Genomic DNA, 17,226 nt, shown 5'->3' with positions numbered 1-17,226 from the left:
ACAATGTCTGTTATATAATTAGGTAGAAAAATTATTATTATATGACCAGCTGGTACCATAATTCCTTTTAGAAAGAACTTGTTGGAAAAAGTACACTGACAATATTAAAGGTAAAAATCCTAAGAGCCTAGGTAGCAGCTAGTGCTAAGGTCTGTTCTGCATGATAAAGAAGAATCTGTTATTTTGTACTTGATAGGGAGAGTGAAGGGAGAAGAGAAGAGACAATGAGATAAAAAGAGGTGGATAAACTGAAGGGCCACTGAAACTTCAGTGGTGGATTCTTAACAGTTATCACTTGTCCTTCCCTGTCTCCTCTACCAATCTCAGTAAAGTGTATGTTCATAAAATATTTTGTCAAGTGGGGGGGTTTTCTATGGGACTTGAGGTGTCAAATTTCACGTCTAGGGTCAAAGTAGTATAACAAAGAAACAATATGTACTTTACATTTCCACAGCTATGGATTAGGAGGTTCAAGGGAATTTCACATAGATCAAGAAGGGCAGGAAGGTTCCATCTGATATCTATGTGACAATTAAAACATACACTATATACACAAGTTTACATATTAAGAGAAAACACTTAAATTTACATATTAAGTAAAATTTTACAATCACTGAACTACCTGAACACAAGCCATATAACTTCCTCATGAAATGCTTCATCACTACTTAAACAAGTCAGATCTTAAAATATTTAGGCATTAAAAAGTGGGCAGTCTCACAGCTTATTTGAATACTGCATGTGTCTGTCAGATATTACTACTCAAATTGCATTTTTAGGCATAAAATCCATAATATAGGGCTTGAAGTCAAATACACAGGAGACTGAATTTGAGCTGTTATTCACTAGCTGTGTGATCCGGGGAAAACTACTTTACCTTTCTGAACTTCTATTTTCTCATCTATAAAACAATACTTATCTTAAAGAGGTACTGTAAAGACTAAATGAGGTAGTGCAAATGAGTTACTGAATCCACATAATGGTCATCAATGGTTACCAACACTCAAAAAAAGGAGATAACCAGACATTACATGCTTCCTATTGGCAGTATATATTCTCACAAACAAAAAGCCAAAATAACAATAAATAAAGCTGAACCTGACCAAATCTCTGGATCTAACTAACAATTTACAAACAGTACAGGGCACAAAAAAAAAAAACAAAAACCACAAACAAACAACAAACCCAAAAACCAAAAACTTGGGGTGCCTGGGTGGCTCAAGTGGTTAAACATCTGACTCTGGGGTCTGACTCTTAATTTGATTTCGGCTCAGAACATGATCTCATGGTTTTTGAGACCCTCATAGGGCTCTGTGCTGACAGTGCGGGACTGCTTGGGATTCTGTCTCTCTCTCTCTCTCTGTCCTTCCCCCACTTGCTATCTCTCTTGAAATAAAAAAAAAAATAAAAATTAAAAAAATAATAATACAGGGAAGAGAGAACATATTAAATTACACCTTCAGGAATCAATCAGCAAATCCAGATTGTGGAAAATTCTACAGGGCAAACAACCAGGTTTCTTCAACAAATAAATCGCAAGGAAAAAAAATGAGACAAAAGTGGAAACTAAATTAAAAGATACTTAAGAGATATAGTCAATTGATATATATCACTTTATTGTAATTCTGACTTGAACTATAAGAAAATTATTTGTGAGACAATCAGAAACATGAATACTGAATAGACATTTGATGATATTAAGGAACTATTTATTTTTTTAGGTGTGATAATGGTACTGTGATTGTGTTTAAAGTGTCCTTACCGCTGGAATATATTTCAAAAAATGTTGTGCTTAGGGTAAATAAATAGGGGCACAGATGAAAAAAGACTGGCCATGAGTAACTGTTGAAATAGGCGTTGTGTACATTGGGGTTCACTGTATTATTCTACTTTTATATATTTGAAAATTTGCATAAGGTAAGGTCTTAAAAATGAGAAGGTGTATATAAAATACCTTGTACCCCGCAAATAGCAGGCATTCAAAAATACCACTATCATTTTCATCAACTCCTGTGCTCCCTGTTGTTCCCTTGGGCAACATTTTCTCAATTCATCTAAAGTTCATTTTCTGACTACATAGCAATACCCAGGACTCATGTAACCCTATCCAAGAAGATCAACTGGGCTAAATATTCTTAGCTTAGCCTTAGAATCTGGCTTTCACTCAGGTTATGCTAAAGCTTTTATACTGTAATTTCTTCACAATCAGGTTTGGCTAAGAAGGAGATTATTACCAGAATAAAATGATCACTTCTAGCACTAGAATGGACACTTAATTTTTAATATCCATTCTCTGGGATTTTTCACCTTTTAACACCCAGAGTTACATTAATATGGCAGTCCTGTATCATATAGGCTTTGGGATTTCTTCAAAAAAAAAAAAAAAAAAAAAAAGTAAAGAAAGAAAAGCTATGCCGCTAGCCCAGCTGAGCTCATTTGTCAAAACTATCTAAAATAATAAAGGCATTCAGGATGGTAGGACAGGTGTATAACAAAAAGCAATCTGTAATTCTCTCACCATGTTTTAGTCTCTAAAGAGCCCAATAGGGAAAAAATAAGACCTACTGTTTGACTTGGCCAACCATGGAGACACGGGCCGACTCCAAATTTCGAATCTGACCACTCTTCACACTAGAAAAGTGAGAAGGGAAAGAGGTTATTCAGCAACCATTTTATCACGTCACTAGGGTCAAACGAATAATTCTGCAGATTCTGTGGAACCTACTACAAAGTTGTGTTTGCCAATATAGCTTACTATGGAGATAACCACTACTTCCTACCTGGTTATTATGGCTATAAGCCAAGTAGTAAAAATTAGGTTAAAGACATTCAAGTCATTTCAGTTCTGCAAATATTTACCAGGAGGATACTATGTGCCAGGCCTATGTTCAAGAAGCACCTAATTCAGGGGGGAAAAGAAACACAGATAGTTTCAGTATAACAAAGGCAAGGTTCAAAGGAATCACTTGATTCTGAATGAAGACATTAAAGAAAGCTCCCCAAAATGTCCTGCCTAAACTGAGGAGAAAAGAAGTTCGGTGGAAGATAAAAGAGGATGGTCTCACGCTCTCTCTCTCTCAAAATTTAAAAACAGGAGCCTGGGTGGCTCCGTTGGTTCAGTGTCCGGCTCTTGGTTTTGGCTCAGGTCGTGATCTCAGGGTCATAGGATAGAGCCCTGTGTTAGGCTCTGCGCTGAGCATGGAGCCTGCTTAAGATTCTCTTTCTCCTTCTCCCCCTTTCCCCAGCTCAAGCTTGCGCGCTCTCTCTCTCTCTCTAAAAAAAGGGGGGGGGGATGGGCAGAGCATTACAGACAGAGGGCACATTGTGAACAAAGGGACTGTGATGTGGAAAAGTCAGTAGGATGAGGACAGAGTGCAAGGAGAAGCACGGGAAAGCAAAGGAGGAGTGTGAATAGGAGAAAGGGATAGGTGGGCAGAGATGAGTTCTTAGAGGGCCTTGCATGCTATGATATAGAATTCACAAGCTTAGATACTATTTTAATAGATTAGGCCTCTCAGTTATCTACCTACATATGACTAAGGGCCAAGCAAAGCAGCTTCATGTCCCAGGGGGAACTGGAAACACTACCTGAAGCAAGCAATCAGAATGCATTTTTTAAAAAAAATTTTTTTTTCAACGTTTTTTATTTATTTTTGGGACAGAGAGAGACAGAGCATGAACGGGGGAGGGGCAGAGAGAGAGGGAGACACAGAATCCGAAACAGGCTCCAGGCCCCGAGCCATCAGCCCAGAGCCTGATGCGGGGCTCGAACTCACGGACCACGAGATCGTGACCTGGCTGAAGTCGGACGCTTAACCGACTGCGCCACCCAGGCGCCCCTGGAATGCATTTTTTTAAATCTAATTTTTTAGCTTAAAAAATCATGTAAAATTTTAAAGGGCAACCCCTTTAGATAAAGACCTTGCTTCCTATTTTAATGATAGATGTGATCAGAACTATTCATTTTTCTATCCACCAACAGATCCACCAACTGAATTTTCCATCCACCAACTCAACCTACAGAATCTACAAATCTACCAGTATTTATAAATCACATACTCTCCCTTGATGACTGTTTAATATATGAAACACCTCTGTCCCTACTCAAGGCCAACCTTAGGAACTGGTTTGCATCTCTTCTTGCTATAAATTATTATCCTATGTGTCATCATTTTTTTTTCTCTAGCGGATATTATAAAACATCTTTTAAAAACATTCTCAACCCCACATTCACTACTAGATACCATCCCATTTTTCTGCTCTTCTAGACAACAAAACTTCCCAAAAGTTATCCTAAAAAATAAGTTATCTTACTTGCTTTCTCCATTTTGTCATCTCCTATCCTTTCCCCAACTAATATCCTCAAACATATATTTGGAGGGGGGGTTATTGCCTACTTATTTTCTGTGATTGTCTTTGTCAAGGTCACCTTTACTCATGCCAATTAAAAAAAAATTTTTTTTTTTAATGTTTATTTTTGACAGAGAGAGAGAGACAGAGCATGAGCTGGGCAGGGGCAGAGAGAGAGGGAGACACAGAATCTGAAACAGGCTCCAGGCTCTGAGCTGTCAGTACAGAGCCCGACGTGGGGCTCGAACTAACAAACTGCGAGATCATGACCTGAGTTGAAGTCGGACGCTCAACCGACTGAGCCACCCAGGCGCCTCTCAGGTCAATTTTAATGATCATTTTTTAGTCCTCATCTTAACTGATCTCTCAGCATGTGACACAGATGCTCTCTCCCTCCTTCTATAAACACTTGCTATACTCCTTTAAGTTTTCCTTCTATCTCACCAACTGTGACTTTTCAGTTTCCTTTGTTGGATCTTTCTCTTCTTCCCAAGCTCTAAATATTGTGGAGTTTCCCAAGGCTCAGTTCTTGGAATTTTTCTATCAATATCAAATCCCTAGATGACTGCATTCAATCTTTTGGCTTCCAATATTATCTATGTAATAATGATTCTCCAATTTATCTCTAACTCAGCCTCTTCTAACTAGTATAGACCAGTAACTACTTGACATTTCTGCTTAGAGGTATAATAACCATTTCAGTTTATCCAAACAAAAATCCTGATTCCCTGACCCTTTACCTGCTCCCAAATCTACTTCTCTTTGTCTCCACCATTCACCTGATTGCTTGGACTAAAAATCTAAAAGTTATCCTTGAATGCTGTGCCTCCTCCTACCCCCACCCCTCATTTCTCTCCTGACATCCGATCTGTAAGGCATTCCTGTCAGTTGTATCTTCAAAATACATTCCAAATATGACATTACTTCCTCTGTTGTCATCCTAGTCTATGCTTACCATCATTACTCTCCTATACTACTAATCAATTTCCCACTTCCATTATCACACCCATCCCTGTCCCTTCCCCTAGTGTTTTCCTCAGAGCAGCCAGAGTGATGAAACCAAAGTGTAAATCCTTATCTGTCCAACTTTTAAAGCCTAGGCTTCTAATGACTATGACCTACTGTCTCTCATTAGGATGACCAAGAAAGCAGAAGTGGGAATTCACTTTGATTTAAATCTTTACTGAATTAAACAGGTTGGCTTTGTATTTCAACTTCTTTTTTAAAACCTGGAATATCCACAATAACTATGAGTCATAAACTTGATTCAGATATCCAGCCGAGTACAAAATTATGAAATACTTCATAGTATTCTTTCTGATTCTCAGGTTCAAGAAGTGGGATCTAAAAATCAGTGGCTCTATACAACGCAGAACATTTTAACATACAACAAACAGAACCCTCATCCTATCCCAAATCTGCCACTAGAATCAAGACTCTATCTCTTTTTAAAGTTTATTTATCTTGAGAGAAAGAGAGTGCACGAGCGAGGAAGGGGCAGAGGGAGAGGAACAGAGAGAATCCCAAGCAGGCTCCAAGCTGTCAGCACAGAACCTGACATGGGGCTTGAACTCACAAACTGTGAGATCATGATCTAAGTTGAAATAAAAAATCGGAGGCTTAACCAACTGAGCCACCTTTTCTCTTTTAAGAAAAGATCCACCAATACCCTCATGCTGGATTAAGTACCTATCTTCTATAACTTTGTGCTTCCTTCACTGTACTGTGTTTAAATATTTACTTGTTTGTATTCCCAGTTTTTGGATGATAGGAACTAAGTCCTAAGTTCTTAATCAGGTAGTAAGTAACACATCTTAGGGACTAAAAAACCAAAGTTTACTGAATAAATTTAAAAAGTTATTTGGTGGGTGGTCCCTGGAGGGCTCAGGCAGTTAAGTGTCTGACTCTTGATCTCATGGTTCAATCTCATGGTCTGTGAGACCAAGCCCCACATCAGTCTTTGTGCTGATAGTGTGCAGCCTGCTTGGAATTCTCTCCCTCTCTCTCTGCCCCTCCCCATGCTGGCTCATTCTCCCTCTCTCAAAATAAATAAACATTTTTTTAAAAAATTAAAAAAAAAGTTATTTGGAATAATTTTCTCACTGTTTGCTCCTGGGGAAGAAGGCAGGGTGCCTCAGATACATGCTGAACTGGCAGCAATTTCATTCTGAAATGCTGTGGCTGCCAAAGATGGAGAGATCTTTGGTGTTGATGAGGGAACAGGAATCCTGCACCTCAGTAGTGTGAGCAAGGAGAGATAGAAGCAACCTCACCAAACACAAACATCATTTTGGCAAGCCATATTTGGCATGAGACCTTCTGTCTTAGAAAAACTACCTCAGATACATTTACCAGGTCCTTAATTTCCAGCTGATCTCTTTGATTCAATGAACAGATATGTTCTGCCTGCCAAGGCAGCCAGCAGTATGCTGTATGCTATATATGCTATAAAAGAAATAGAGGATAACTTCTGCCCTTATGATGTAGGAAGAATCTTAAGACAGGAATGAAAATTAACAATATAAGCATATCCTTTCGGGGAGACTTAAGAGGTAAACAGTACAATATAGACAGAGGTCTTTAGCAATTTAACTGAGGGAGTAATCTGAGTGGTTTGGAGGAGTTAGAGAAGGGTTCTGGGAAAGGAACTAGAGATGGATTTTGAAGAAGAGGTAGGAAGAGAGGATACTAAAGTTTTTTATCCTAAGATTGATTTCCTTGGGGGAGGGGCAGTGTTTTACTCATTTCTGAAATTTCACCCTTTAGCACAAAGTGTTTAATAAGTATTTAATCAAATAACTGAATTAATGAATAAATTAATGACAAAACAGCCTTTACTTTAGTGGAAGTCATAGCCAATTCAGTGATTTTTATGAAAACTATTTACCCAAAGGGTTTTTATTTACCCAAACCCAAATAAAAACTGAGAAAGGAACCTATGCCCATCCTCTGTTTCTCCACCATTTTCTCTGGAACACAGAAAGTGAATCCAGAACATGAAGCATCAGAAGTAGAAAAGGCCTTAGAGTCTCATTTAGTCCAAACTCCTACCTCAGAAATGGAGATAGCTAGACAGGAGATAATCCATAATTATTAAAATTGTAGGAGGTACTATAGTGTATTAGAAAAAGGATGGATTTTAGACAACTGGGCCAAGTGTGAAACATTTAAAATATTAAAAATAATTCTGCACTTTACATAAATGTTTCCACACGTGATATTATAATAAAGATAAGGCTTGGAAACTGAACTATTCTTTTGAACTTGGTGCCTGAGCTGATGAAAAAGGACAGTTAGAATCTAACATTCAAAATATAGACAATATAGATTTGTGGGTTACCTCCATTCAATGGCATTCTCTAGAGACTTGAAGGTTTTAGGACGACCACGTAAGAAATTCTGCATGCTATTAAGTGCATCCATGGCTGTACCTAGATGTTAAACAAATACTTTAACCACAGCACTTAACATATTTTAAGCATTTACATTTACTGGGCCAACTGTATATATCTGCCCTCAATGATGGTAGAATTCAGTGATGTTTTGGGGAAAAAAGATGCAGCTTAAAAAAATTCAGAGATTGATGTGATAGCAAGTTTCGAAGATGGCCTCCAGTGATTTTTGCCTCTTGATATTCACTCCCTTGTGTAGTCTTATACTGAATAGGGGCTGACTTGTATAAGCAATCGTATGACTTCTGAGGCTGGGTCATAAAAGACATGGCAGCTTCTTTTTAACATTAAATATAATTATGGGACATACATACAATTGAAACATTATGTAGCCCTAAAAGATATTTACAAAGAGTTTTCAATGACGTGGGAAATGACCATATAATATAGGGTACGGGTGCAATGGGTGAAGGTGTCAAAAGGTACAAACTTCCAGTTATAAAATAAAAAAGTCTTCAGGATATAATGTACAGTATAGTGACTACAGTTAATAATATATATTGTGTATTTGAAAGTTGCTAAGACAGTAGATCTTAAAAGTGCTCATCACAAGAAAAATAATTTATTATGTGTGGTGATGGATGTTAACTACACATACTGTGGTGATCATTTCATAATATATACACATATTGAATCATTATGTCATACAACTGAAACTAATAAAATTTGTATGTCAATTAAAAAATACTCAGAATGCCTTTGCCACAAAGTAACAGAAAAAATGATATAAAGACAGAGGGACATAGTTCAAGATGAGTAGAGATCAATAAATTAAAATAAGGTAATAATAATCTACCATGGATCTCTTATAAATCAAAGATTTTGATTTAGTCAGTACTAAGAAAACTTACCTTCTACAACATCGATCATACAGAGACCCAGGAGGCTTGGCACTAGGTTAGATGATGCTGTGTGGACTGCAATAGCTCCACCCATACTATGTCCAATCAGCATAATTGGAGGAGGGAGGTCCCCATACATGGCTTCAACCACATTGCCAACATCCCTGCAAAGAGAAGGAAACAAAGCTGGGAATGCTCTCTGACAACACTAAAAATCATTTCCTTTCCTAATTCCTTTGTTTAGTCTGCAACTAACAGTGCTAAGACTGTAAAGGTCTACTGGGCCATCTTGAAAATATACCTATGTCAATCTCTTAGCATGCCCCCGCCCCCACCCCCCGTATCTATTCATGTAGCCACACATTTAGCTCTTCTAATAAACAGGACCAAGAACCCAAGTTTTCTGATTTTCATATACCTTTATTTTAAATGTAAGCTTGAAACTCTGGACAAATAATTTAAGTGCTCTATGCCTAAATTTCCCCAACTATAAAACAGAAAACAATTTTATTAAGCATTCTAACGTAGTAAAGTTTAGAGTCACAAGATGAATTGCAGCCCTACTTTATTTTTTATTATGTGGACTTGAATTAGTTATTTAATCTCTCAGGCAGTTATATCTATAAGATGGAGATAAGAATATGATTTACTAAATATATATGTGTGTATATATATATATATATATATATATATATATATATATACATACACACACACACATAATTTACTATTCGAGATTAACTGAAACAGTGAATGAAAACTACTTTGAAAAGTATAAATGCTATCCAAAGGTTAATTGTTACTTATGATTTGTCAAGTAAGTTGCTTGAAATATGAACATAAATGTAAGTACAATGTTCTGAGAAACTAGAAAGATGTTCAGAGCTAATTTTTATTGACTTCTGTCTTCGTTTTTAATTGAGTGGATCGGTTAACAAAGTCAAACCTTAAAGCTCTGAAAATGAGAACTGAAGTAGGAATCTGGGTTTAATTTGCATATAGGCCCTCTTTGCTACAGCAATAGGTAGGTATGGTATGTTTTCAGAGACCACTGGCTCTACTGTCTTCTGGGAGTGGCTGAGTCAGTTAACTTCAAAAGACAGTTTTGTGTTGCTGGGTGTTATTATATACCTCAAGCACCCATACAGTGTTAGCCAAATAGAGCAGATGTGGATATAGGAAACACAGCCTTCCGAATATGATCTCCAAAGTATTTAGAATGGAAAAAGTAAATGCTATGAATTAATCTTTTTGTTAAAGTTTATTTATTTATTTTGAGAGAGATAGAGACAGCATGAGTTGGGAAGGGGCAGAGACAGAAATCCCAAGCAGGCTCCACACCACCAGCACAGAGCCCAACACAGGGCTCAAACTCATGAAACTGTGAGATCATGACCTGAGGAGAAGCCAAGAGTCAGATGCCTAACTGACTGAACCACCCAGGTGCCCCTCAGAAGAAATTAATCTTAAAAATCTCATAAAACAGGGCACCTGGGTGGCTCAGTCAGTTAAGCGTCCGACTTAGGCTCTGGTCATGATCTCTCAGTTCATGGTTCGAGCCCCGCATCAGGCTCCGTGCTGACAGCTCGGAGCCTGGAGCCTGCTTCAGATTCTGTGTCTCCCTCTCTCTCTGCCTTCCTCTGCTTGTACTCTGTGTCTCTCAAAAATGAATAAACATTAAAAAAATTTTTTTTTAATCTCATAAAACAGATGTGAATAGGGTAACTGTAGCACCTGCAGATAATCTGAATGGCATACAAGGAGGCCCCCAACTTTATAAGTGAAAAAAAATAGTTTAAAAATATTCCTTTGGAGTTAAAGTTAAAACTTTTGGTTGGTAACAACTATAATAAAATAAACGGATGCTACAGAAGATTATCTAAGTCCAGGTCTCCCTAAAATACTCAGTAACCTAGTTGCAGGGGTTCTGTGATGAAGGTGGACAAGGTCTGAAACAAAGCAACTCCATACTGCATCTAAGCTTAGCAAAAGTGTATTTCATCCAGGTAAAAGGTGGTTACTGATCATCTACTACAAGGAGAAATTTATTCTTATTGAAGTTAGCCAAACTACCAAGATTAGTGCCTTGAGACATGTTCTGAAGTTCCAGAAAAATAAAACAAAGATGAAGAAGCAGATGTTATCTACAAAACTAGCTGTAACTAGATATGCCACAATTTAGGTAGATGCTTTAAAAGGAGATTCTATCATACTTATCAATAATGGGTTCATTTCCTGAGAAGCAACAGACATAAAAGAAAAAGTATCAGAGCAACCTGAACCAATTCTTGGTTCTTATACTTTCAGGGGAATTACATTTTATGTACGGTTGAGATTCCGAAGTTGATACACAAGGGAAAAATCATGCGGTCAGTACTACTTGAAAATTACATTAATTGTCCATTAAATATACCCATTTTGAGATTTTTGTTTCAGAGTGATTGAATTCAGAAATCATATAAATGTTTTATTGCTTTGACTATTTCAACAATAATCTAACTTATTAGCTCTTCTGGTTCTTGGTAATCATCTTCAACTATGCTGGATGGTTTTAGTCATCTATTTTCTTTTTACCTTTCTTGCCAGTTATCAACTGGCAACTCTCAGCTCCAATTCATCCTTCCTTGCATGTTCTCCAAAATTGGATCTGAGGCCTTTAAATATTTTTCCTTTCCAGCTGGCATAATGTTAAGCTTTATCAGTAGAGGGTGCAGGAGAGACACTGCAGAAACTAGGTTTTGCTCCTAGTTCACGTAGCATGGTAAGCACTATATAGCACACACAGCTTCCCCAGTGCCCAAATCCTGCAGCACAGGTGGCTTCTCTGGCACACCATCCCCCCAGGCCCAATTTTTCCCTAGTCTTATTAAGATAAAATTGGTACATAAAAATGGCAAATAATTAATGTATATAATTTGGTAAGTTGGGATATATGTATACACTTGTGTTACCGTCACTATGATTAAGGTAATAAACACTTCCAAAAGTTCCTTTGTGTGTGGGTGTGTTTGTGTGTGTGGCTGTGTTTGTGTGTGTGTGTGTGTGTGTGTGTGTGTGTGTGCACGAGATAAGAACACTTAACATGATATTTACCCTTCTAACAAACTTTTTAAGTACACGATTATGTCATTATTAAGTATAGGCACCATGTTATATAGCAGATCTTTGGAACCATTCCCGGTATTTTTGTTGCAGAGTGCCTCTGGTGAGATACCTCCCTGTGAACAGCTTCCCCTGCACCCTAGAGGGCAGGTATCTGGCCAGTTCTGCCAAAGTGGCATCCAAATGACTTCTCTGTCTTTAGTAAGCCACAGTCCTGCCCTCTACAACAGGGTCTAAATCTCAACCTTTTCCATTAGTGTTCTCTGTCAGCCCAAGGTGATAGTTCTCTGCTTCTTATATCTGCTATTCTTCCTTTTTCTTGAAAAGTATTCCAGCTTTACTGAGGTATAACCGATAAAATTATAATATATTTAAAGTGTACAACGTGATGATTTGATATATGAGTATATTGTGAAATGACTCCCACAATCAAGTTAATTAAACGTATATTCTTCAGTGTTCTCTTTACTACTTTTTTTTTTTTTTTTTTTTTTTTTTTAAGAGAGCCAGCATGAGAGCAGAGACAGAGGTGGGGAGAGAGAATCTTAAGCAGGCTCCATGCTCAGTGCAGAGCCAGATGCAGATGTGGAGCTTGATCCCACAACCCTAAGGTCATGACCTGAGCAGAAATCAAGAGTTGGATGCTCAACCAACTAAGCTACCCAGGCGCCCCTGTTCTCGTTATTTCTTATTAGCCAATTCTTCATTACTCCAATCCCCTATTATAGTTAATAAGTCTTTATACTAAACTTTCCCTGTTTAAATTACTGTGATTTTTCTTTCCTGATTGTCTCAGACTGATACATTATTAGGCAATGTATCCTTCAGGTCCTCCCTCAATTAATTCTTCAAATTCCTGTAGGACATCATCCAAGTCATCATAACCCTTTGGCAACCTGGCGACTTAGATGATGGATTTCACTTTTTTGTCAACAGTCAGGAAACCTTAAAAATTGTTCACGAATCTTTCAATAGGTATCACCAACATACTTGATTATCTTGGGCTTTATTGTTCTCATATTACAAAGGCATTAGGAACAACTGAGAGAACAGATTCTTAGCTCCCTTCTCATGGTTTCTTAAGCATATGGTCATTGAATGGAATGGTACCATATATTGTTATTTTTCTCTCTCTCTGCCAAGCACCATAGTTGAATGATCACAATTCTGGTCTATTAACTGTGTGACCTCATACAGTTAGTCATTTAATCTGAGTTAGTATACTCATTGGGTAAAACAAGAAAAAAGGATAATATGTACACTACAGAATTAATAATGTAGATAATTAAAATAAATAACTTAATTAAATAAATTACTTATTCTTAATAAGTGCTTAATTTACACTTAATAAGTCTGGCAGCACACAAACAGTATCTGCTATAACAATAAAACTATGACCACATGAGTTTCATTTCTGAAGGTAACACAGTTTACTCTTGAATTAAAGTTGCTAAAGTAAGAAGGGACAAGATATTTTTGGCTGAAGTTGATCAAATACTTGAGAGACCATGTATTAAAGCCGGGTAGTTAGAAGAATCCTGTTTACAATATAGGTCAGTGGTTCCCAAACACCAGTCACAGGACTGGCTGCATTAGATTTCTTTACAGAGCTTTATCAAAATATAAATAAATGTCCAGATCCCCCCGGTAGAAGCACTAATTCAGTAGGTCTGGGGTAAGGTCATATCATCTATATTTCAATCACTTATTAGGTAAATCTGATGAGTGACCATGTTTGAGGCTACTGTACATACTATAGTCATCTTGTACTTTGAGGCCCAGGGTATCACTAATTCTTCTTTTTAAAAAAATTTTTTAGTGTGTTTTACTTTTGAGAGAGAGAGCGAGCGAGCACGAGCAGGGGAGGGGCAAAGAGACACAGAATTCAAAGCAGGCTCCAGGCCCTGAGCCGTCAGCACAGAGCCCAACACGGAGCTTGAACTCATGAACTGTGAGATCATGATCTGAATCGAAGTTGGACTCTCAACTGACTGAGCCATCCAGGTGCCCCTCATTAATTCTTTAATATCTTGTTCTTGTCTCTCTAGGAAGTTGGATAAAGAACGTGGGCAGGAAACCTTAAGAACATCTTACATGGCAGGGTCTTTTGTATACAACCCCCTTTTCAAGCATAAGTTCCCAATAGATATCCAGATTCTATTCAACTCTGTCAACAGAAGAAAACTTTGCAAAAGACAACATAAACTAAACTGTAACTCAAAGAATTCTCAAGTGCTTTATGTGATGACATAATGCTGAATATATCAAGAAAGATGGAGGTTTCTTTCAGGATTAAATACTAAGGAGACACCAAATACAGGGGAAAAACAACAGAAATAAAATTTTCTCTATGCTAATTATTGTACAACAGTCTCACTAGGAGAGTAAATAGTTACACTACTATTCATAATAGTAATGGAAGCTAGGTGATGTATAAACAATATTACATTACTTACTTTGCCATTGTTTCTGCAGACAGGTCTTCAGAATTCTTGACTTTTGTTTCACCTAAAAAGAAAATATTAAAAAAAATAAAATTCCCAAAAATACAAATTATGAAAGCAAGAGTATTCTCTTTTAAAAATCTCACTTTTGGGAATGAAATGCAGACTTTATGGTTGTGTATGATGGGCTTAGCAAGGATTTTCTATGTTAAAGATGCATCTTGATAATTGGGCACCCTAAGGAAGATGTAACTCCCGTAGCCTAGCAAAGATTTATTTACATTCCTTATACATCATCAGCATCAGAATTTGGTTACATTAAAGGACATTTTCATAGCTAAACAATAACATATATGTGTATTTATAAAATATCTTTTGTAAAAGCTGGAAACTAAGACTTCCCTCAAAGAGCCCAAATGGAATGGACCAGGTTATTCTGTGGCCATATTGAAACTTGTAATAGTTAACAGTATTCAAAGGGGTTGGCAAATTTATCAGAGTTAGTGACTAATTAAGTACATCACTCACCATGACCTCGCAGATCTAAAGCCACAATTCTACACTGAACCCTACTAATGATCGCCGCCTAGGAAGAAAAGAAAATCTGGTTTAGTAAACTTTCCCCATTACCAATGATAACTGTTCAACGAATACCTATCACAATTCAAGAATCTCAAGATAATCAAAGGAAGACTTGCCTTTTTTTTTCTCATTTGAGTATAGTTGGTGTATAATGTTACATTAGTTTTAGGTATATAACATAGTGATTTGACAAGTTCATACATTAACTTATGCTCACTATTATAGTATCACTATTATAGTATCACTGACGGTATGCTGTGCCTTTTATTTCTGTTACTTATTCATTCCATAGCTGGAAGCCTATATCTCCCCCTTCCCTATACCTATTTAGTCCATCCCTCGACCGCTTCCCCTCTCAAACCATCAGTTTGTTCTCTGTATTTATAGCTCTGACTCTGCTTTGTTTCTTCTTTTTCTTTTTAGATTCCACATACAAGTGAAATCATATGGTATTTGTCTTTCTCAGACTTATTTCACTTAGCATAATACTCTCTAGGTTTATCCATGTTGCTGTAAATGTCACAATCTCATTCTTTTTTATCGCTGTGTAATATTCCATTCTCTGTATATACATCTTCTTTAACCATTTGTCTAGCAACGGACACTGAGGTTGCTTCTATATGTTGGCTATTGTAAATAATGCTGCAATAAACACAAGGGTGCATATATCTTTTCAAATTAGTGTTGGGTAGTCCACTACCCAGTAGTGGAATTATTGGATCATATGGTATTCTTTTTTTTTTTTTTTTTTCTTTAATTTGAGAGAGTGAGAGAACACGAGCAGGGAGAGGGGCAGAGGGAAACGGGGAGGCAGGGGCGGGGGAGAGAGGGAATCTTAAGCAGGCTCCACACTCAGTGCAAAGCCCAACATGGGACTCGATACCATGACCCTGAGATCATGACCTGAGCCAAACTGGAAATACAAAACTTTTCAATTTTAAGTAAAACTAAAAAACTGACGATTCTCTTCATTTTTGTATATACTTTGGTTCTATCCCAACTTTTTAAAAAATTTTCTTCTTTTTAATTTACATCTAAGTTAGTTAGCATATAGTGTAACAATGATTTCAGGAGTAGATTCCTTAATGCCCCTTACCCATTTAGCCCATCGCGTCTCCCACAATCCCTCCAGTAACCCTCTGTTTGTTCTCCATATTTAGGAGTTTCTTCTGTTTTGCCCCCCTCCCTGTTTTTATATTATTTTTGCTTCCCTTCCCTTACGTTCATCTGTTGTGTGTCTTAAAGTCCTCATATGAGTGAAGTCATATGATATTTGTCTTTCTCTGACTAATTTCGCTTAGCATTAAACCCTCTAGTTGCATCCACGTAGTTGCAAATGGCAAGATTTCATTCTTTTTGATTGCTGAGTAATACTCCACACATCTTCTTTATCCATTCATCTATCAGTGGACATTTGGGCTCTTTCCATACTTTGGCTATTGTTGATAGTGCTGCTATAAACATTGGGGTGCATGTGTCCCTTCGAAACAGCACACCTGTATCCCTTGGATAAATACCTACTAGTGCAATTGCTGAGTCGTACGGTAGTTCTATTTTCAATTTTTTGAGGAACTCCGTACTGTTTTCCAGAGTGGCTGCACCAGTTTGCATTCCCACCAGCAGTGCAAAAGAGATCCTCCTTGTCCGCATCCTCACCAATATCTGTTGTTGCCTGAGTTGTTAATGTTAGCCATTCTGACAGGTGTGAGGTGGTATCTCATTGTGGTTTTGATTTGTATTTCCTTGATGCTGAGGGATGTTGAGCATTTTTCATGTGTCGGTTGGCCATCTAGATGTCTTCTTCAGAGAAGTGTCTATTCATGTCTTTTGCCCATTTCTTGACTGGATTATTTGTTTTTTGGGTGTTGAGTTTGGTAAATTGTTTATAAATTTTTGATACTCGCCCTTTATCTGAAATGTCATTTGCAAATATCTTCTCCCATTCTGTCGGTTGCCTTTTAGTTTTGCTGATTGTTTCCTTCCTGTGCAGAAGCTTTTTATCTTGATGAGGTCTCAATAGCTCATTCTTGCTTTTGTTTCCCTTGCCTCCAGAGACATTGAGTAAGACAGAGACAGAGAGTTGAGTAAGAAGTTGCTGCGGCCAATATCAAAGAGGTTTTTTTTAATATATTAAATATAATTTATTGTCAAATTGGTTTCCAAACAACACACAGTGCTCATCCCAACAGGTGCCCTCCTCAATGCCCATTACCCACTTTCCCCTCTCCCCCACCTCCCATCAACCCTCAGTTTGTTCTCAGTATTTAAGAGTCTCTTATGGTTTGCCTCCCTCCCTCTCTGTAACCTTTTTTCCCCCCTTCCCCTCCCCCATGGTTTTCTGTTAAGTTTCTCAGGATCCACATAGGAGTGAAAACATATGGTATCTGTCTTTCTCTGTATGACTTATTTCACTTATCGTAATACTCTCCAGTTCCATCCATGTTGCTACAAATG

At 37.5% G+C, this 17,226-nt stretch overlaps 1 protein-coding gene across 2 annotated transcripts in view; it reads right to left on the bottom strand.

Annotated features, from left to right (window-relative positions):
• The window catches only part of PPME1 (protein phosphatase methylesterase 1), an 89,611-nt gene that overhangs the window by 19,296 nt on the left and 53,089 nt on the right, over positions 1-17,226 (bottom strand). For both annotated transcript variants that reach the window (XM_086678289.1, XM_025928265.2), the window contains 5 exons: positions 14,719-14,776; positions 14,203-14,254; positions 8,654-8,808; positions 7,691-7,781; positions 2,566-2,631 (listed from right to left, as the gene is read on the bottom strand). In XM_086678289.1, the coding sequence (XP_086534415.1) occupies positions 2,566-2,631; positions 7,691-7,781; positions 8,654-8,808; positions 14,203-14,254; positions 14,719-14,776 (422 nt within the window). The remainder of the gene's footprint in view (positions 1-2,565; positions 2,632-7,690; positions 7,782-8,653; positions 8,809-14,202; positions 14,255-14,718; positions 14,777-17,226) is intronic.

Source organism: Puma concolor, chromosome D1 (genome assembly GCF_028749965.1).
Source record: "Puma concolor isolate L17-30 chromosome D1, mPumCon1.1.hap2, whole genome shotgun sequence".
NCBI classification, from domain to species: domain Eukaryota; kingdom Metazoa; phylum Chordata; class Mammalia; order Carnivora; family Felidae; genus Puma; species Puma concolor.
The sequence above is the reverse complement of the archived record's forward strand: the minus strand, read 5'-3'. Positions and strand labels throughout refer to the sequence as shown.